A 22,567-nucleotide genomic window follows, 5' to 3' on the forward strand; every position below is an offset into this window, starting at 1 on the left:
GCATTTCACTCGTCCCTAGTATTTTGTGCTATAATATAGCACGAATTTCTGAAACGCACATTACGTGTGAGATTATTAACAACAAATAACAGAAATATTTATTTCCTGAACAGCAGCTCGTGTGTGTGGCATTGGGCATTAACTCCAGAACTTTCATGATCGTGCAGAGCGTAGTAAACGTGAACAGAGATAAGCCTGAGGACATGAAACTTTTATCGCCCGAGAAGACGACGCGAAAGGTCAGCAAGACTTACGTATCCGAGCGCAGTCCATATTGATCCAGGAGAGGGCCCCTGCCGCAATTTTATTCTGTAAGTTGTGTATGCACGAGGCACCGCCGCTTCAAAATGCGAATATCCATTGCCAGAAAGCCATAGCTGTGCTGTTTCTCAGTTTCGTGTCATGACTGGCCCGGGGCCGTTTTCCTCCAGAACGCTGTAAATTCAGAGTTCGCAAAAAAATCTTTCCTCTCTAGTATATGAACAAATGGTTCAAATGGCTCTGAGCACTATGGGACTTGACATCTGAGGTCATCAGTCCCCTAGAACTTAGAACTACTTAAACCTAACTAACCTAAGGACATCACACACATCCATGCCCGAGGCAGAATTCGAACATGCAACCGTAGCGGTTGCACAGTTCCAGACTGAAGCGCCTAGAACCGCTCCGCCACACCGGCCGACTATGAAGAAAGATTAGGAATATTATCCCTCTCAAGGCAAAGAAGAATTTTAAAAAAAGTGCTTTCCCTTCTAAAATCTCAGTTACTGCATATCGGCAGACCGAACAGTGTGTGTGATATGGAAGAGTAGATGAGGGGAGGAGAGCGAGGGAGGGACGCATCGAAATCATCTGCTCACAGATGCGATATCATGCGAGATGGCGGTTACTGTAAACGAAACTCCCAATTTGTAATGAAATTGTGAACCGATTAATGCAACATAAAGGAACTTTGTGAATCGAAACAGGCAGCATTAGAAGCTAAGCACTTTCATACAAATAAATATTTGCTATCATGAAGTGAAAGTTGTATTCAAACAATCTCAGCCGCTTCAGACTAGTGACGTAAGTGCATTTTCGTTGATTTGGAACTTTTTGGAAAATAAACTACTTAAAGACATTTGACTCATCAATTCCTTGCCCGAAAAAATAAAGTATCCCAATTCTTACAAGCTACAGTTGATTAGCAGGAGATCTGGTACAGGAGAAAATTTCTGATTGTGGAAACTGTAGTCTTTTCCGTGTGGAACTTGTCACTGTGTTTCTAAGAGTTAAATACTACAGCCACGTTGATATCTCATTGTGAATGTGTAGCAGTCTCCAGATTGCGTCGCTTTAACGCCACGATAAATGTCTTGAGTACATGTGAAACATGATTTGTCAGTTGTGAGATCATGCATTGGTACCTTATTCTCACATGGAAAACCAAGAAGATTTAAAATGGATCATAGGAGTATCAATTTTCATCTATATACAAATTAAATTTCCGTTATTTTCATTCCAATGCTCCAAATTCTTTCCATTGTTTGAAATGAAGTTAAACTGTGCTTTCTAGTCACGGTTTTTTCTTTTTTACCCCCATGACATTCCACCGCACATGTAGAAAAATGTGTGGCCAAACATTGTGCGTCTGTAAGGGGACACAGGATCGCCGAAAACGTAAGCTGATGATAAGTCAGAGTGCATTGCTAGTGGTCTCGGGTGACTGTCATTATTTCATGTCATTTCATTTACCTAACGAGCGTCTCATGCTTAATTGGATACTATCCTTCATAATACTTCCCATTATTTTTATTTTCATTAGCTATCGGATCCAAGATATTAAGTCCATGCTTAAGAGCATAAATACGTAAAATCATAAGCATTTAACACTTCAGCAAATAAAGCATATTGTGAGTTGAGAGTGAAGCACTTATCTCGCTACAACGCGCTGCATGCTGCTCTCACGTGATTTTAATATGAACCTAGAAATATTATTTGATTGGAGCGCAGCTAGCAAGTGAGCCACGAAACAGCTGTCCCCAGGCAGCATTGAAAACTTCGTTTTGTTGTGTCCCGTTCGTGTTGCAGGGGAATATACTCTGCTTGTCAGTTGATGAGCCACAAAGACGTAGTGTTCTAGTTTCCGTTGACGTGAGAACTACAACATCAAAAGATATTACGAATATCAGTTGAGTGGTAGTTTTCATTACTGCAGCAGCACACCGATGTACACCACTATCATTTGTGAGTTGACACAGCTTCCCATAAGATGCCAATTATTTTAAATTTCTTCTGTGATCCTTAGCTTTACTTCTAAATTTCGTAAGTGTTTGTGCATTTATAAGGCACAGTTCTGCGTTTCATTAACCGTCTAGAGTATATTTTCGCCGTATTTAGTATAGACAAAATGTGAAGGCCGGGTAGAGATGGGAGCTGCTGACTGTTCACTCACTCACAGTTCCAGGCGGTGTTGGCTTCAGTGCCGCAGCTTGACGCTGTTGCCAATGGGCATCGCTGTGGGGGGCCAGACCTGGGGATCCGTGGCGTGTCCAGTATGTCCCACAAGTCCCCTGATGGGTCCACTACTTTGGCCGCACTGGCTACTGCCTGCACTGAGTTTGACCCATCACTTGTGTTCGAGGGCGATGTCGTTCCGAGGTGTGGCAGGCAGCAAAAGACTTTCTCAGGGGCTGACCAGATGGCCTCCCCTGTTTGTCTGACGAACAGGTTTTGGTCACTGTCTGTGGCTGACAAAGATCCTGAGTCAGATGCAGTCACTCGCCCTGTTCCAACGGAAGCCTCTCGGCCCGCATTATCTTAGTTTTCACAGAGGTTGGGATTACTAGTAGTTGGGAGCTCCAATGTTAGGCGTGCAATGGGGCTCCTTAGGGATATGGGTGCCAAAAAGAGAAAGGAACCCAGTTTGCACCCTGTGTGGATACTGGGAGAAATCATTTCACATGTGGAACGAGTGCTTCAAATGGTTCAAATGGTTCTAAGCACTATGGGACTTAACATCTGAGCTCATCAGTCCCCTAGACTTAGAACTACTTAAACCTAACTAACCTAAGGACATCACACACATTCATGCCCGTGGCAGGATTCGAACCTGCGACCATACCAGCAGAGCTGTTCCGGACTGAAGCGCTCTAGAACCGCTCGGCCACAGCCGACGAACGAGTGCTTCCAGTTGCCATAAAGAACATAGGGTACAGCCAACTGCAAGTAGTGGCTCATGTCAGTACCAACGATGTGTGTCCCTTTGAATCAGAAGTGATTCTCTCTGGTTTGAGGCAGCTAGCTAAACTGTTAAAGACTGCCATTCTTGCTTGCACGGTGAAGGCAGAACTTATCATCTGTATCATAGTCGACAGAACCAGTCCTCTGGTATAGAGCAGAGTGGAGAGTCTAAATCAAAGGTTTAGACTGTCGTTCAACCGTGTAAGCTGCAGATTCCTCGACTCACGCCTCAGGGCAGTGAGTTTCCGAGTTCCGCTTAATAGGTCAGGGGTCCACTACACACAGTAAACAGCTTCACGGGTGAGGGAGGCTCTGTGAAAAGGACTGGAGTGGTGTTTCTTTTTTACATTAGAGGGTCTCGGGAAACTTCAGGCAGGGTGTGAGTCTAAAAGACTTCAGGGCGAACACAGGACGACGTAGCAACAATCGGTACTGTAGTTGTAAATTATCATAGCTGTGTTGGGTCAGAACCAGAGCTCCAAGCGCTGATACAAAACACCGAATCTCAAGTAGGTGCATGTGTGGAAAGCTGACTAAAGCCGGAGATAAACTCAGCCGAAATTTTTACAAAGGACATAGCCGTGTTGAAAATGCAGACGATACAGTTTCTGAACGGTTCAAAGAAAATTTGAGTCTCATTTCAAATTGGTACCCCACTCATACACAGATGAGCCAAAAACATTATGACATCTCACAGTAAGTGCGTATGCTGTTCGGTGGCGCTGGGGGCACGTGACGCGGTGAGAGAAACATATGAGCGGAGCACATACGAATGGGGAATCATTCTAGCGATGATAAGTAGAGAAAATACGGAAATCCGCCGACTTAAGCAACTTTGACAAAAGCCAGATTATTGTGGCCCAGTGCCTGGGAGCGAGCATCTCGGAAACGGCGAAGTAAGTCTGCTGTTCGCTTGCTACTGTCGTGAGCATTTATGGAAAGTGGTTGAAGAATGCTGAAACCACGAGTAAGCGACAAGAAGTTGGACGTCCGTACGTCATCACAGAACATAGATGTCGGAGGCTTGCGTGCTTACTAAAGCAGGATAGGCGGCGCTCTGTGACAGTACAGTGCTGGCGCGGGCACAAGTGTTTCGGAGCACCCCGTTCAGCACACAGTGTCGAATGTGGTGTTCCGCAGCAGGGGACCCCTCCGTATTGCCATGCCGACCAAAAATTTCTTTAATTATGATTACAGTGGACAAATGGCTCTGAGAACTATGGGACTCAATATCTGAGGTCATCAGTCCCCTATAACTTCGAACTACTTAAACCTAACTAACCTAAAGACATCACACACATCCATGCCCAAGGCAGGATTCGAACCTGCGGTCGTAGCGGTCGTGTGGTTAAAGACTGTAGCGCCTAGAACCGCTCGGCCACCCCGGCCAGCGAAACAGGAGTAATTCGCTAAGTTACGGACCCATATCACTAACTTCGATCTGCAGTAGGATTTTTTAACCCCGAAGAAAACGATTTTTTGATAATTAGCGAACACGGATTCGGGAAATATCGTTCTTGTGAAACACAAATAGCTCTCTATTCTCACTACGTAACAAGTGGTATCGCCAGGAGATGTCAAGTTGATTCCATATTTTTATAATTCTAAAAGGTTTTTGGCGCCGTCTCTGGTAAGCGACTTCCAATCAAATTGCGTACTTATGGAGTATAATCTCAGTTGTGCGACTGGAGTCGTGATTTCCTGTCAGAAAGGTCAAAGTTCGTAGTAACTGACGGAAAGTCATCGAGTAAAACAGAAGTAATATCTGGTGATCCCCAGGGAAATGTTGTAGCCTCTCTGCTGTTTCTGATCTACACAAACGATTTAGATGACAATCTGAACAGCCCCCTTAGATTGATTGTAGATGATGCTGTCTTGTAAAGATGATGATGATCAAAACCAATCCCAAAATGATTTAGACACGATACCTGTATGGAGCGAAATGTGACAATTCAATCTAAATAATGAAAAGTGAAAAGTTATTCTCGTTAGTCGCAAAAGGAATTCGCTAAATTTAGGTTATACGATAAATCACAAAAATCTTAAGGCTGTGAATTCAGTTAAATATTTAGGAATTACAGTTACGAATAAGTTAAATTGGAACGGTCACACAGATAACGTTGTGGGTAAAGCCAATCCAAGACTGCGATATATTCGCAGATCACTTACGAAATGCAACTGGTCTAGTAAAGAGACTGCCAACACTACGCTTGTCCGTCCTCTTCTAGAGTACTGCTGCGTTGTGTGAGATCCGCATCAGTTACGATTGACAGACTACATTGAGGAAGTTCAAAGAAGAGCAGCTCGTTTTGTGTTAGTGCAAAATAGGGGAGGGAGTAATGCGGATATGATACGCGAATTGGGATGGCAATCGTTAAAACAAGGACTTTTTCGTCGTGGCATGATCTCATGAAATTTGGATCAGCTTTCCCCTCCGAGTGAGAAAAAAATTTTTTTTTTGGCGCCTTCCTATATAGGGAGAAATGAATATCATCGTGAAGTTAGGCAAATCGGAGTTCGCACGAAAAGATATGAGTTTTTGTTTTTCGCGCACGCTGTTCTAGACTGGAACGGTAGAGAAATAGCTTGAAGGTGCTTCGATGAACCTTCTTCCATGTTCTTGACTGTGAATCGTACAGTAAAAAATGGAAATGAATGTACGGCATCGTCGGCCGGGAGGCTCCTGGTCGGGGGAGGTCAGCCGCCAAGTGCAAGTCTTATTTAATTCGACGCCACATTAGGCGACTCGCGCGCCTGTAATGAGGATGAAATGATTATGAAGACAACACAACAGCCAGGCCACGAGCAGAGAAAATGTCCAACCCGGCCGGGAATCGAACCCGGGCCCGCTTGCATGGGAGGCAAGCACATTACCACCCAGTTAAGCAGGCGGACATTGTAATCGCGTAGATATAGATAATACGCAGTCTTCATTTATACGAAACGGCTGTTATTCCTTAACATGGAGGAGCATACAACAGAAAAAAAGCTACACTCAGAGTAGCTTCATGCTATCAGAAGAATTATTTTATTCCTTGCTCGAGGAAATGCTCCACGAATGAATTTTTCACTCTGTAGCGGAGTGTATGCTGATATGAAAATTCGTGGCATATTTAAACTGTGTGATGGACCGAGACTCGGACTCGGAACCTTTGCCTATTCGCGAGGAAGTTCTGTACAGATTAGCTACCGAAGCACGACTCACGATCCGTCCTCGCAGCTTTACATTCGCCAGTACCTCATCTCCTACCTTCCAAATTTCAGAACTTCGAGTCTTGGTCTGGCATTCAATCTGCCAAGAAGTTTTACTGCACGAGTCCGTTCGTAATTTCCATACGTTGGTTGCCCCATTTTTCTCTCAGTGCTATCGTCATGTCTCTTACGCCCTAAGCTGATGGGATCACATTTTTCTGAAGATTTTTGGGTTTTACGTACAGGCCACTCCACCAGGGGACGCCATCACAACCTCTAGAACACAGCCACACAACTCTAAATTTACTAAACAACATGTACTGACAAAGTAGTACTATGTACCAAACCAGGACTCGAGCACAGAAATTGAAATTCATAAAGTAGAAGAAAGGCACTGACAAATTCAGGCTGCGACGAAGGTCATATAGATCAGCTCTCTTACACTTAAACAAGTTGTCAACATCAAACAATTTGTCAAACTTTACTGCGTCTGATAAATATTTGACCATGTGTGGTGGTGTTTCAAGTGTTTGTGAAATATGGGCCGTGTTTGTGAAAGAACGACAGGGTGAAGGTCGTAAAAACTCGTAATTGTTTTAATTGAGGAATTCGAATGTCTATACATTGAAGAATTCGTCCCCAAAATATTATGCTCGAACTCCAAAAAGTGACGATTCTGTGAGGGTTTTAAGCCGAGCGTGCACAACACAAAACGCCATTGGCATAAGTCGTTATCGATGGTATCACCCGTATTCATACAGATTTGAGCAAACCTGATTTGCGGGAGTGTTGTTTGGGCGGTTTTACTCAGAATGTGAATGAAAGTTTCAATATTCTCGTTTGGTGGTACGCTCCAAAATTAACATTCAGCCGAAGCGAAATTGTCAACATTGCTTCAAATTTTGGCGTATGTCTATTCAATGTAGGCCATACTGTATTAAACGTGGCAAATGCCCTTTAAATCAAAATCGCCGATGAAATGCGCCGATTGTGTGACGATAGAGAAGACAGCGGCGATGCGATCACCGACGAAAGGGGCTTTGAGGACGAAAATGAGGGCTTATCAGGTCAAAGTAGGAGAAAGCGGTCATCCAGTAGCCGGAGCGATAGTTATTATGGACCAGGAATCGAAGATCTCCCGTAAGTTTCAAGCTTTATCCCATTTTTTAATATGACAATTGCTTGTCAAACTTTAAACGCGATTTCCACAAAACCATGTTTTCAGGCATGGTTGTCGTCGCCCATGCGATTTTAATTATTTCTGGTCTCTCTTAAAGCAAATTGAATTCTCGTCAGTTCATCGTAACAAATTTTTTTCTACGTTGATAATTCGTTTTTTCTTTCGGCCTAAAGAGAGGGGTCTAAAACTGGCCATTATTTTCAAATATCTGTAATTTCACTAGATTTTTTTTTTCAAATCCTACGATGAACTAAAATTATATCTGTAAGGATCAGGGCAGTATGTTAATTTCATGTTTCAGATAACCGCAACCGGAGTTACAGTGACAACCGTCGATCTACCTCCTTTCAGAGCTGCCTCGAAAAAATCCCAATTACACAGTGAAGATATTAAAATTTTTCGATAAAAAATACCAATAAAAACATCAATGTATGCTTTAGTCATTGTAGCAAAGCCATTTCTCTACTACAGTTAATACCGGAGAAAAAAATTCAGGAATTTGAGCAATATTTTCGTATTTTCGTCAGTCACCTTGTCGTTCCCTCTTGGGAGGAGTTTTGGTTTACGGAAGATCTGACATGGTGCTGGACGTTGTATTGATATTTCGGCGCATATGTTTAGTGAAAAAGCGTTTTATTACAATTTAGCTCACTGTATTGTTAGTGACCACAACTATGGAAACTACGATCGACCATTAAAACAAACTGGCAATTATCACAATGGTAAAGGTGTCGCGTCTTTCCCAGCCGTGTAAATTCTAGGGGGGGGGGGGGGGCGGAGGGGGGGGGGGACGCACCATGAAGGAATTATCCTAATGTGATGGAAATCGATGAATGTGATGTATTCGTACAGAGAAACAAATGATTACAATTTCAGAAAATTTCGATTCTTTACTCAAGAGAGAGAACTTCGCAAGTTGAACAAGTCAGTGACGCGTTGGTACATTTCGCCCTTATTCAAGCATTGGTTAACAGAGTCTTTGGATGTCCTCAGATTCTGTCCACCTGGTGCGTCAGATTGCCAAAGTCCCGAGCTGGTAAAAGGGCCTGCCCATAATGCTTCAAACGTTCTCAATCGGGGAGAGATCCGGCGACCTTGTTGGCTGAGGAAGGGTTTGGTAAGCAGACAAGCAGTAGAAACTCTCGCCGTGTGCGGGCGGGCATTAACTTGCTGAAATGCAAGCCCAGGATGGCTTATCGTGAAGGGCAACACAACTGGGCATAGAATATCGTGGACGTACTGGTACCGCGGATAACAACCAAAGAGGCCCTGCTATGAAATGACAGGTCAAACACTCCCGGCTGTCGTGCGACAGTCACGTTGGTATCCCACTGCTGCCCGTGGCGTCTTCAGACATGTCTTGGCCTGGAGTTTCATTTACTGGAGTAGACTTGTCTTCAGCGACGAGTCCCGCTCCAACTAAGCCCCGATGACCAGCGACTGTCATTACATGGTCAAGCAGTAGGGAATAATTTTTTGCGTACTTCTGTCTGTTTTTTCGATGTGAGACCCAGCCAACTCTAGACAATTTATTAAAACTTTAATTGTCAGTTAAGCTGATGCAGTCATTTTCCTTTAACAGCTTTTCATGTGTATATTTCTCATTTTCAACCATTCTCTAAAACAGCGTCATTTTTTCTTAAACACTATGGCAGTCATTGCTAGAAATGCTTTACCTCCACGTGTAGCCATTCCCACTATTGGCAAATACCAGCATAAACAACAGCGTCTGCTTGAAAAATAATGTTAAACTGACCAACTTGTTGGCTCGTGTATGGGCTTGTTTGACAAAACCGTGGGTAGACAAGAACGAATTAGGCAAATAAGTTTGATCGTGTGCTGTGGCCTTTAAATAAAATATAATTTATTGAATCTTTTCTTATCAACCCCACTCCGCGGGGTCCATGCAATACGACTGATTGTAAGCTGATGTGAAAGTGTGTTATATCAGCCCGCTTAAAAGTCTAACATAGCATAAAAGTATTATCTTGTTCCGTTCCTTCTCTCTTTGGCCGCTATGTAAGTGGCCTTTTTTTTCTTTACAAGCACATCTCCACTGTTAGTGATGAACATGGACCAATGCAAACGAAGCACTAGTTTTGACAAGGTCTTGTGAAAGCGGCTGCAACCTCGCGTATTATGGAGGCCCCGATCGTAACTCTCACCAGATGTGATTTAAGCAGTACGATGATTGGACAGAGGTTTAAACCTGGTCCTTACACCACACGTTACTCACTGTGCTCGGAACATACTTTTTCATCCAGTTAACAGAAAACGTGTGTTCACATTAAAAGTTTCACTCACGGAGCGTCATTTGTATAATTATAATCAGTTTCGCACAAGATCTTTTTAAAGCACAGAACTGACTACAAGCATATCGAATAATTCAATCTCAAGGCTATAAAATACCTGCTACTTTTTATCTCATTGTGAAACGGACACATTCACTTTCCAGTATTTATTCGAAATCTAGGAAGTAACTGATACCTTGTGGCACCTCAGATATCAAGAGCTTCCCTTAAACAATCGCATCATTTAATCAGTAGCAACTAAATGAAGGGCGTCATATAATTTAATTTTTGATATACTAATTAGCCTAGATTCAGTAAAATTTTATGGTCGAATTTCATATGTGTAACTACAGTGTACTGAACAAGTAGTGCTATCGATATCACCCCCTGGAAAAGGGTCAGTGTGCCCAAAGTTTCAGTTTGGTAGCAAAAGTTTTCTAATTCTTTAATTATAATCTACAAGATGTCAGCTAATGTGAAGCAGCCGTTGCACAGTTTGGGCGCGGTTACATTGTTCAAAGCCCCACTCCACAATGCACAGTGAGTGCCAAAAGAATGCCGTTCCAACCGTCCCTGTTACGTCCACGCGATGGTGGTGAAATCGTGTTCCAAAACCTGAACGTACCGTTCGGTAGACACCGTACCATCGAGGAGTGTCGCACCGATTATTCTGTGACTGGACATTGCAAACCACACAGTCCCCTGTTGAGGGTGAAGAGACTACTGAATCGCGAAATGTGGAAACCTCAGTCCCCCAAATGCGCCAATTTTGCTGATTGACGAAGCCATCCAAACGAAAGCGGGCTTCGTCGCTAAGCCAAACCATGCGCATGCGTATACTAATTCCCATAGTACCCCACAACGAACCGTGCCGTTTGAACGTCCTAACGCAAACAGTTCAGAAGTTATGACGGTTTTATTTCATAGAGCTCGGTAATTTTCACCCTGTTTTTTCTTCCTGATTCGACTCGCAAGGTTCATCGCGATTCAATTAACTTAAAAGTATGGACAATTAAAAACGGTTGAAAACAAATTGCTACTCATCGACCAAAGTGGATTTTATAGAAAAGTGTCCACTTCCTCCCTCTTTCTTAATCAACTCCGAAGAATCTTTTTACCATGATAGTTGCACTTGAGCATTTGAGTAGAATGCACTTTTCCTCCACTCGTGAACGAGACAACGCGGCTTGTGTACGATGTGCAGTCTGCCAACATTAAAAGGTACGCGCATTGTCACTTGGGATGTCAGCATGGGAAGCAGGTCGCGGAATTGGCGTACACCACAACGACGTCACTCCACCGTTCAGCGGCTATAGTGAGAGACAAGGCAGAGAGACAAGATGTGCCTCGTAGAACTCATCCGCGGTCAACATCACCAGCTGAAGGCCGAAAGCAGATATTGTGGATCGTAGGTATCCCGAGAAAAAAAAGCAACAAAACTACATGCTCTCCTTTTGGAAGCAACTGCGAGGGTTTTGTCGATTAAGACAGTATGTAACTTACGAATGGGGACTGCATCGGGAGTTGCGTGCACCACTAACACCACACCAGTATTAGGAGAGTCAGCGTTAGTCGCTGAAGTTGAAATCTTTATTTCTGTTGCAAATCAATTTGAATCACTGCCTGACCATCATCAGTGCTGTATATAAAACAAGAATAAAATAATCAGAGTATACCATAACCTACATCTGCCCAACTATACAAGTGCTGGCCGGAGTGGCCGAGCGGTTCAAATCCTACATCGGGCACGGATGTGTGATGTCCTTAGGTTACTTAGGTTTAAGTAGTTCTAAGTTCTAGTGGACTGATGACTTCAGAAGTTCAGTCCCATATTGCTCAGAACCATTTGAACTATACAAGTAAGAACATACAGAAGAGATCGTTTGGATCAACTTAGCTAGTACTAAAGCACTGTGGACTCAAACACAGGCAGTGAAATTACAATATCTGCACTTGTCGACAAATGCAACTGGGCTGTATGCTTACAGCGACCTACGCAGCCATGCTCATTGCCAACACCGGACACAACAGCGCTCTCTTTAATGTTCATTATTAAAAAATATTTTATAAATGAAAAAAGAAGATAGAAAGCAGTATCGTACTTAATCCATGCAAGTATCAAGAGCCTTAAACGTAAAAATCTGTAGGATTGCATCGTAAAATCATAAAACTGACAGTGCTTGTTTAAATTTTACGTTAATATAATGGTTGCAATACTGTGTTCTAGTTTGGTTCATGTTACACCACGTACTTTGGGACATGATTCTTGAAACACACTCCAGAACGCGTGAGCACTACCAGTTTTATGATTTTACGATGTCATCTTACGGACTTTAGGGCTCTTGAGGTGTGGATGGATTAGACACTATATTTCTTTATATCTTCTTTTTCAGTAATCAAAGATTTTTTAGTAATAATCATTAAAGACGGCACTGTTGCTTCCGGCGTTGGCAATGAGCATAGCTACGTAGGTCCCTGTAAGCAGTTAGCCCATTTGTATATGTCTGACAAGTACACTTCATTGATATGTGCACATATTCCAATTTTACTACTCGTATTTATGGGTCCACATGGCTTTAATACTAAGAATGTTGATGCAAACGGTCTCTTCTGTATGTTCTTACTTCTGTAGTTGGGTGATGTATGTTATAGTGCAAAAAAAAAAAAAAAAAAAAAAAAAAAAAATGGTTCACATGGCTCTGAGCACTACGGGACTTAACATCTGTGGTCATCACTCCCCTAGAACTTAGAACTACTTAATCCTAACTAACCAAAGGACATCACACACATCCATGCCCGAGGCAGTATTCGAACCTGCGACCGCAGCGGTTGGGCGGTTCCAAACTGAAGCGCCTAGAACCGCACGGCCACACTGGCCGGCTGTTATAGTGCAGTCTGACTCTTTTATTACTGTTTTATCTACAACGCTGATAATGGTCACATAGTGATTGAAATCGTTTTGTAACAGAAATAAAGATTTTTATTTCAACGACCAATCCTGATTCTCTTTTTGTTATTTACATATGATCAATTTGGACTCATGCCGTGTGTTACGAACAACAGTGGTGAGCGACGAAGGTGGGCAGGGGAACACCTGGAATGGAAACTGGATCAATGGCGTTGGGTTCTCTTCACCGCGAGTGCAAGATTTGTGTGAAGGGCCAGCTTACTATCCAGCTCTACAGTAACATCACGGCGATAGGTTCGTGTTTCAAGCCGATAATGCTCGAGGGCAACGAGTGTCCTACGCTGTCTGCTTGAAATCAGTTGAAGAAACCTGCAGTGTGTCGCAGACTGGACGACCGTGAGAGGGCCGCGGGCTTCAGGAACAAACGTTACTAGACAGAATGCCCAGGGGCGGGGCAGTGCACGTTACCAGTGGTGGAGTAACACAGTATTGAATGTTCCCCAGCAGCAGATTTTAATTTCAGAAACGTGCTAGGATATGTACTAATTTGGGTTATTGTTTCTTTTCATAATAAAGTATTTTTTAGTTTCGTAAGGCTCATTCTATCATTCCTTGCTCCCCTTCAATTTGAACCCACACGGTCTAGAGGAATTCAGGCAGCATGTTTACGCGGACTGACCATTTCAAGAAAATTAAATCTGCATCCACATTGATACTTCACAAGCTGTCGTACGGTGCATGGCGGAGGGTACCCTGTACCATTACTAGTTATTTCCTTTCCTGTTCCACTGGCAAATAGTGCGAGAGAAAACGACTATCTATATACCTACGTATGAGCTCTAATTTCTCCTACCTTGTCTTCCTGCTTCTTACGCATGTGTGTTGCTGGCAGTCGAATCATTCGGCAGTCAGCTTCAAATACCGGTTTTCTTAATTTTCTCAATAGCATTCAACAAAAGGTGCAGCCCGCCTCTTAATTACTTCGATGTCCTCTTTCAATCTGTCCTGGTACGGATCCCAGACACTCGAGCAGCACGCAAGAATATGTCGGACCAGCATCCTATATGCGGTCTCCTTTACAGACGAAACATACATACGTAATTTCTCCCTATAAACCGAAATCGACCATTCGCCTTTCCTATCGCAGTCCTCACATGCTCGTTGCATTCCACGTCGCTTTGCATCATTACTGCCAGACATTTAAACGACGTGACTGTCGAGGAGTACACTACTAATGCTGTATCCGAACATTACAGGTTTGTTTTTCCAACTCATCCATATTAACTTACATTTTCTCAAATTTAGAGCTAGCTGCCATTCATCACACCAACAATAAATTTTGTGTACATCATCTCGCATCTTCCTACAGTCACCCAACTTCCACACCTCATCGTAAACCACAGGATCATGCTGCCCATCCCGTCCGCAAAATAATTTGTGTGTGTAGAGAAAAACAGCGGTCCTGCCACACTTCCTTGGGGCACTCCTGTCGATACTTTTGTCTCTGATGAACACTCGCCATCGAGGGCAACATGCTGGGTAATATTATTTAATAAGTCTTCGAAACATTCATATACCACTGAACTTATTCCATATCCTCGTACGTTCGTTAACAGGCTGCAGTGGGCACCGTGTCAAATGATTTCCAAAAATCTAGGAATATTGAATCTGCCCGTTGCCCTTCATCCATAGTTTGCAGTATAGCATGTGACAAACGGGCAAGCTGAGTTTCGTACGAGCGATGCTTTCTAAACGCATGCTGATTCGTGGAGATAACTTCTCAGTCTCAAGAAAATTTATATACTCTAACTGAGAATTTGTTCAAAGATTAACGGCCTTGCCGCAGTGAATACCCCGGTTCCCGTGAGATCACCGAAGTTAAGCACTGTCGGGCGTAGTCGGCACTTGGATGGGTGACCCTCCATGCCGCCATGCGCCGTTGCCATTTTACGGGGTGCACCCTGCTTCGTGATGCCAATTGAGGAGCTACTCGACCGGATAGTAGCGGCTTCGGTCAAGAATACCATCATAACGACCGGGAGAGCGGTGTGCTGACCCCACGCCCCTCCTATCCGCATCCTCCACTGAGGATGACACGGCGGTCGGATGGTCCCGGTAGGCCACTCGTGGCATGAAGACTGAGTGCTTTTTTTTAACTGAGATTTTGTTCAAAGATTTTGCTACAAAAAGAAGTTAGGGATATTGGTCTGTAATTTTGCAGGTCTATTCTTTTACCCTTCTTATATACAGAAACGACCTGCACTTTCTACCAGTCGCTTGGGACTTCGTGCTGGGCGAGAGATAAGCCTTAAATGTAAGCTAGGTAAACGGCCAGCGAGTGCCCTAGGGTACTCTTTGTAAACCCGAGTTGGGATTTCATACCGATCAGGTGACTTCTTGTTGCTGTGGTCTTCAGTCCAGAGACTGGTTTGATGCAGCTCTCCATGCTACTCTATCCTGTGCAAGCTTCGTCTCCCAGTCCTTCTGAATCTGTTTAGTGTATTCATTTCTTGGTCTCCCTCTGCGATTTTTACCCTCCACGCTGCCCTCCAATACTAAATTGGTGATCCCTTGGTGCCTCAACACATGTCCTACCAACCGATCCCTTCTTCTAGTCAAGTTGTGCCACAAACTTCTCTTCTCCCCAATCCTATTCAGTACTTCCTCATTAGTTATGTGATCTACCCATCTAATCTTCAGCGTTCTTCTGTAGTACCACATTTCGAAAACTTCTATTCTCTTTTTGTCTAAACTATTTATCGTCCATGTTTCACTTCCATACATGGCTACACCCCATACAAATACTTTCAGAAACGACTTCCTGACATTTAAATCTATACTCGATGTTAACAAATTTCTCTTCTTAAGAAACGCTTTCCTTGCCACTGCCAGTCTACATTTTATATCCTCTCTACTTCGATCATCATCAGTTATTTTGCTCCCAAAATAGCAGAACTCCTTTACTACTTTAAGTGTCTCATTTCCTAATCTAATTCCCTCAGCATCACCCGACTTAATTCGACTATATTCCATTATCCTCGTTTTGCTTTTGTTGATGTTCGTCTTATATCTTCCTTTCAAGACTATATCCATTCCGTTCAGCTGCTCTTCCAAGTCCTTTGCTGTCTCTGGCAGAATTACAATGTCATCGGCGAACCTCAAAGTTTTATTTTCTTCTCCATGGATTTTAATTCCTACTCCAAATTTTTCTTTTGTTTCCTTTACTGCTTGCTCAACATACTGATTGAATAACAGTACAAATTGTAACTAGCCTCTCGCTCCTTGTATTTTACCCCTGCCACCTTCAGAATTTGAAATAGAGTATTCCAGTCAACATTGTCAAAAGCTTTCTCTAAGCCTACAAATGTTAGAAACGTAGGTTTGCCTTTCCTTAATCTTTCTTCTAAGATAAGTCGTAGGTCAGTATTGCCTCACGTGTTCCAACATTTCTACGGAATCCAAACTGATCTTACCCGAGGTCGGCTTCTACCAGTCTGTAAAGAATTCGTGTTAGTATTTTGCAGCAGTGGCTTATTAAACTGATAGTTCGATAATTTTCACATCTTTCAACACCTGCTTTCTTTGGGATTGGAATTATTATATTCTTCTTGAAGTCCAAGGGTCTTTCGCCTGTCTCATACATCTTGCTCACCCGGTGGTAGAGTTTTGTCAGGACTGGCTCTCCCAAGGCTGTCAGTAGTTCTAGTGGAATGTTGTCTACTCCCGGGGCCTTGTTTCGACTTTGGTCTTTCAGTGCTCTGTCAATCTCTTCACGCAGTACCGTATCTCCCATTTGATCTTCTTCTACATTCTCTTCGATTTCTATAATATTGCCCTTAAAAACATTGCCCTTGTATAGGCCCTCTATATACTCCTTCCACCTTTCTGCTTTCCCTTCTTTGCTTATAACTGGGTTTCCATCTGAGCTCTTGATATTCATACAAGTGGCTCCCTTTTCTCCAAAGGTCTCTCTAATTTTCCTGTAGGCAGTATCTGTCTTACCCCTAGTGAGATAAGCCTCTACATCCTTACATTTGTCCTCTAGCCATCCCTGCTTAACCATTTTGCACTTTCTGTCGATCTCATTTTTGAGACGGTTGTATTATTTTTTGCCTGCTTCATTTACTGCATTTTTATATTTTCTCCTTTCATCAATTAAATTCAATATCTCTTCTGTTACCCAAGGATTTTTATTAGACCTAGTCTTTTTACCTACTTGATCCTCTGCTACCTTCACTGATTCGTCTCTCAAAGCTACCCTTTCTTCTTCTACTGTATTTCTTTCCCCCATTCTTGTCAAACGTTCCCTAATGCTCTCCCTCAAGCTCTCTACAACCTCTGGTTCAAAATGGCTCTGAGCACTATGGGACTTAACATCTATGGTCATCAGTCCCCTAGAACTTAGAACTACTTAAACCTAACTAACCTAAGGACATTACACACATTCATGCCCAAGGCAGGATTCGAACCTGCGACCGTAGCACTCGCGCGGTTCCGCACTGAGCGCCTAGAACCGGTAGACCACCGCGGCCGGCTACAACCTCAGGTTCTGTCAGTTTATCCAGGTCCCATCTCCTTAAATTCTCACCTTTTTGCAGTTTCTTCAATTTTAATCTACAGTTCATAACCAATAGATTGTGGTCAGAGTCCACATCTGCCCCTGGATAAGTTTAAAACCTGGTTACCAAATCTCTGTCTTACCATTATATAATCTATCTGAAACCTGTCAGTATCTCCAGGTGACTTATTTGCTTTCGAATCTTTCAGTTGTTTCTCTACGCCAGGGCTGCTAGTAGTATGTTGTCTATATGGGAGTCTGTCCGATGGTCAAAAGAATGTGTGTTCGTCCGATTCTCCTGCATAAACGATTTCTTTGGGAGTTGTATGCTTCGGACTTAGATCTGTCCACACACGCACGAATTTCGACTATCCTTTGCCTGTCGTCATTTGTGGATTCTCTTTTGAACGGAAAGTGCAATAGCCTCTGCTTCCTCACCATCTTTCGAATTTCGTAATTACACCACGGTAGGTCTTTTCCATCCTTTATCCACTTACTGGGCACATAATTCTCCAGACCACGATTTACAATCTACTTAAAAGTTTTCCAAACATTTCTCTACATCAGTCTTACTGGTACTAAGTGATGCAATTCACTAAGTAAGATGTTAATAATTACTTATCTGCTCTCTGTAGCACCGAGCGAAGTGGCGCAGTGGTTAGACACTGGACTCGCATTCGGGAGGACGACGGTTCAATCGCGCGTCCAGCCATCCTGATTTAGGTTTTCCGTGATTTCCCTAAATCACTCCAGGCAAATGCCGGGATGGTTCCTCTGAAAGGGCACGGCCGACTTCCTTCTCTAATCCGATGAGACCGATGACCACGCTGTCTGGTCTCTTCCCCAAACCAACCAACCAACTCTCTCTAGCAGAAACTCTCTCCTAGCCTTCTTGACTGGTTTATTAACTTTCGTAGCCATCGTTGCTATAATGACATCGTGAAAGGCTAATACCCGTTTCTGTACTGAGATTGCCGATAAGGTCCGGCCTACTTGTACCTTCAAGTTCTAAGATATTTCCATTGCGCGTAGGCTTCTGAGCTAGCTGCTCGAGACAATTTTCACAAAACGTGTTCAGAAGTATTTCGCACTACTGGCTGTCTGTATTCCCCGCAATGAATCTGTGACATCCCAGTCTACACTCGGCAGGTCAAAGTCGCCTCCAAGTAGTATGGCACGATGTGGCATTTACGCGCTACTGCTGTAGACTGTCTTTGAATGACTCTAGAACTGCCGCAGCGGAATCGGGTAGCCGGTAAAAACATCCGACAATTAACTCGGTTTCACCTACACCTGTTATACGTGACCAGACGACTTCACTGTCACACTCAATTTCGACCTCAATAGAGACAATATTTTTGTTAATTGCAACGAACAATCCCCCTCCATTGGCTGACCCTGATAAGAAAATATCGAAATGGAATACATGTGTGAACTCTGCTAAAGTGGAGAACGGCACAGAGTATAGCGGGCTCACCGTTAGCAGTTGCCCACGTCCCGGAGGCCACACGGTCGAAGGAAACCGGCTGCCGGATGTGGGATGCCCTTCACATACCATTGTCCGCCTCCAGACAAAGCTCGCCGCCATGCCGACAGCTACCTCTCTCTTTCAACGAGCACTTTCGGCTCTTCTTCCCATTCATTATTTCTCCATAAAAACCTCTATAAAACGTGCCGTTCCGTACGTCAGTAGATAAAAACGATACCCTTATAGAATCAACTTGTTGTCCGTCTGTTAACGCCCCTTTTTCTCGGGAACCGGTGGAGGTAGACTTGAAATATATGCCAAATACTAACCTCCCTTAGCAGTGTAAGAAACTTAAGCTAAGTCAATGCAGTCAAAAGATACAGCCTTTTACGGCACGTATTTTGATACTCGCCAACTCTTTCATCAGAACTTATAAATGAACTGCCTGTATACATAATGAAGTTTGTACGGAACCCCCAGTGCGCGACTTCTACCCGCACCTCACCGGTTTTTTTAGGCGTAGAATGAAATTTGGAAAAAAAACGGTCGAATACCTTTTTTCTCGCCTACACCACATGGAAGACTTCCACACTATGTAGATGTGTTTACTGTAAGTAACAAAAATCTATTATGCTATTCACATTAGCATTTACTTCTTTGCAGAAGACCGGTTCCCAGAAGTACAAATTGATGGGTGCAGAACAGGACTGCCTGCATATTCGTGACATTACTGTAATTCCTCAACCGTTAATACCGAAGACCACACTCTCTCAAAATTACTCACCTTTAAATTGGTTGGTTTAAAAGAGTGTGTGTGTGTGGGGGGGGGGGGGGGGGGGGGGAGGGGGACGACGACGACGACGACACCAAACTGTCAGGCCATCGGTCGCTCGTTCCGATTAAAATAATTCCACGAGGGTGAGAGTAAAATAACCGAGACAAACAAAACATAGCTGGAAGAAAAGAAGAAACCACAAGAATGACAGAAGGGCAACAAACACTAAAATGGACAAAATCGTACAGGAACACAGCGGATAGACGCAAAAAACATGTAGAAGAGAGCAAAACAAGAGAGCAGATTACGTAATCAGCATGGCTTCAGAAAACATCGCTCTTGTGCAACGCAGCTAGCTCTTTATTCGCACGAAGTAATGGCCGCTATCGACAGAGGATCTCAAGTTGATTCCGTATTTCTAGATTTCCGGAAAGCTTTTGACAACGTTCCTCACAAGCGACTTCTAATCAAGCTGCGGAGCTATGGGGTATCGTCTCAGTTGTGCGACTGGATTCGTGATTTCCTGTCAGGAAGGTCGCAGTTCGTAGTAATAGACGGCAAATCATCGAGTAAAACTGAAGTGATATCAGGTGTTCCCCAGGGAAGCGTCCTGGGACCTCTACTGTTCCTGATCTATATAAATGACCTGGGTGACAATCTGAGCAGTTCTCTTAGGTTGTTCGCAGATGATGCTGTAATTTACCGTCTAGTAAGGTCATCCGAAGACCAGTATCAGCTGCAAAGCGATTTAGAAAAGATTGCTGTATGGTGTGTCAGGTGGCAGTTGACGCTAAATAACGAAAAGTGTGAGATGATCCACATGAGTTCCAAAAGAAATCCGTTGGAATTCGATTACTCGATAAATAGTACAATTCTCAAGGCTGTCAATTCAACTAAGTACCTGGGTGTTAAAATTACAAACAACTTCAGTTGGAAGGACCACATAGATAATATTGTCGGGAAGGCGAGCCAAAGGTTGCGTTTCATTGGCAGGACACTTAGAAGATGCAACAAGTCCACTAAAGAGACAGCTTACACTACACTCGTTCGTCCTCTGTTAGAATATTGCTGCGCGGTGTGGGATCCTTACCAGGTGGGATTGACGGAGGACATCGAGAGGGTGCAAAGAAGGGCAGCTCGTTTTGTATTATCGCGTTATAGGGGAGAGAGTGTGGCAGATATGATACACGAGTTGGGATGGAAGTCATTACAGCATAGACGTTTTTCGTCGCGGCGAGAGCTTTTTACGAAATTTCAGTCACCAACTTTCTCTTCCGAATGCGAAAATATTTTGTTGAGCCCAACCTACATAGGTAGGAATGATCATCAAAATAAAATAAGAGAAATCAGAGCTCGAACAGAAAGGTTTAGGTGTTCGTTTTTCCCGCTCGCTGTTCGAGAGTGGAATAGTAGAGAGATAGTATGATTGTGGTTCGATGAACCCTCTGCCAAGCACTTAAATGTGAATTGCAGAGTAGTCATGTAGATGTAGATGTAGATGGCTGGCTGACCATGAGCATAAAAAGGAGAAGCCAGGCACTCTGCAACACATTGTATCCTCCATCCTAGTGCTTTTAGGGTGGAGGTTTTAGAGGGACAAAGACCATGCGCTAAAACTTAGATCAAACAATAAAACCCACCCTCACGAATAAAACGTAAAACTGAAGCTGCTGTTGAGGCATCGTCGCCCTACACCGAAGGTAGGGTGCTGAGGAAGTTAAAGAGTCCGCCACAGAGCGGCTGAAAGTGAGCAGGCCAGCAAGAGGTGGACGACCGTCATTTGTGAGCCACAGCGACGCCGAGGTGTTTCCTCATGACGGAGGGGGTAACCATGCAGTAGGCACGTGTGGCCAATGCGGAGCCGGCAGACGACAACTGATTCCCTGCGAGAGGACCGCATGGAAGACTTCCACACATTAGTAGTCTCCTTAATGACACGCAGTTTGTTGTGCGTACTGTCATGCCATTCCGTCTCTCAGAACGCAGGTCAGTTTCGGAGATGCCCATCTCCTGAAGCGGTTTCCACGTAGCCTGTTTGGCCAGCCTGTCGGCAAGTTCATTGCCTGGGATTCCAACGTGTCTGGGGTCCACACAAACACCACTCAACGATGGGACCGTTCCAGGGCCTCCTGAATGGACGCTACCCAGGGGTGGCGAGGGTAGCACTGGTCGATAGTTTGTAGGCTGTTCAAGGAGTCAGTACACAGGAGAAATGACTCGGCAGGGCATGAGCGGCTGTGCTCAAGAGCACGAGATATGGCCTTCAGCTCTGCAGTGAAAACACTGTAGCCATCTGGCAAGGAGTGCTGTTCAATGTGTCATCCATGGTTCAAATGGCTCTGAGCACTATGGGACTTAACTTCTGTGGTCATCAGTCCCCTAGAACTTAGAACTAATTAAACCTAACTAACCTAAGGACATCACACACATCCATGCCTGAGGCAGGATTCGAACCTGCGACCGTAGCGGTCACGCGGTTCCAGACTGTAGCGCCCAGAACCGCAGGCCACACCGGCCGGCTGTCATCCATGAACATACGCAAAGCCTACCTGAACATCAGCCATTGAGCCGTCGGTGTAAACCACTTCATGGCCCCTGTACATGTCGAGAATCGAGAAGAAGTGATAGCGGAGAACCGCATGGTTAACAGAGTCCTTAGGGCCATGCGAAAGGTCCAGAAGAATCTGTGGCCTAGGTGTACACCATGGAGGTGTACGTGAATAGACCTCGAGGAGAAGTGGTAACGGGAACGACTCCAGTTCAGACAGAATGGACTGGACATGAACTGCAATCGTAAGCCCTGACCTGGGCTGCTGATGCTGGAGATGAACTGCTGTGGTTGGGAAAATAAGACGGTAATTCGGATCAGCAGGAGAACTACAAACGTGTGCAACGTAACTGGCGAGCAGTTGTGCATGCCTAACCTTCAATGGAGGGACTCCAACCTCCATCAGCACACTGATCACTTGACTG

General features: G+C 44.0%; 1 protein-coding gene across 1 annotated transcript in view; it reads left to right on the plus strand.

The window, feature by feature from the left end:
• Positions 1 to 203: 203 nt before the first annotated feature.
• The window catches only part of LOC126297906 (mucin-19-like), a 138,334-nt gene continuing 115,970 nt past the window's right edge, over positions 204 to 22,567 (plus strand). The window contains exon 1 of the mRNA XM_049989215.1: positions 204 to 239. Coding sequence (XP_049845172.1) covers positions 204 to 239 — 36 coding nt within the window. The remainder of the gene's footprint in view (positions 240 to 22,567) is intronic.

Source organism: Schistocerca gregaria, chromosome X, assembly GCF_023897955.1.
Source record: "Schistocerca gregaria isolate iqSchGreg1 chromosome X, iqSchGreg1.2, whole genome shotgun sequence".
Lineage (NCBI taxonomy): Eukaryota > Metazoa > Arthropoda > Insecta > Orthoptera > Acrididae > Schistocerca > Schistocerca gregaria.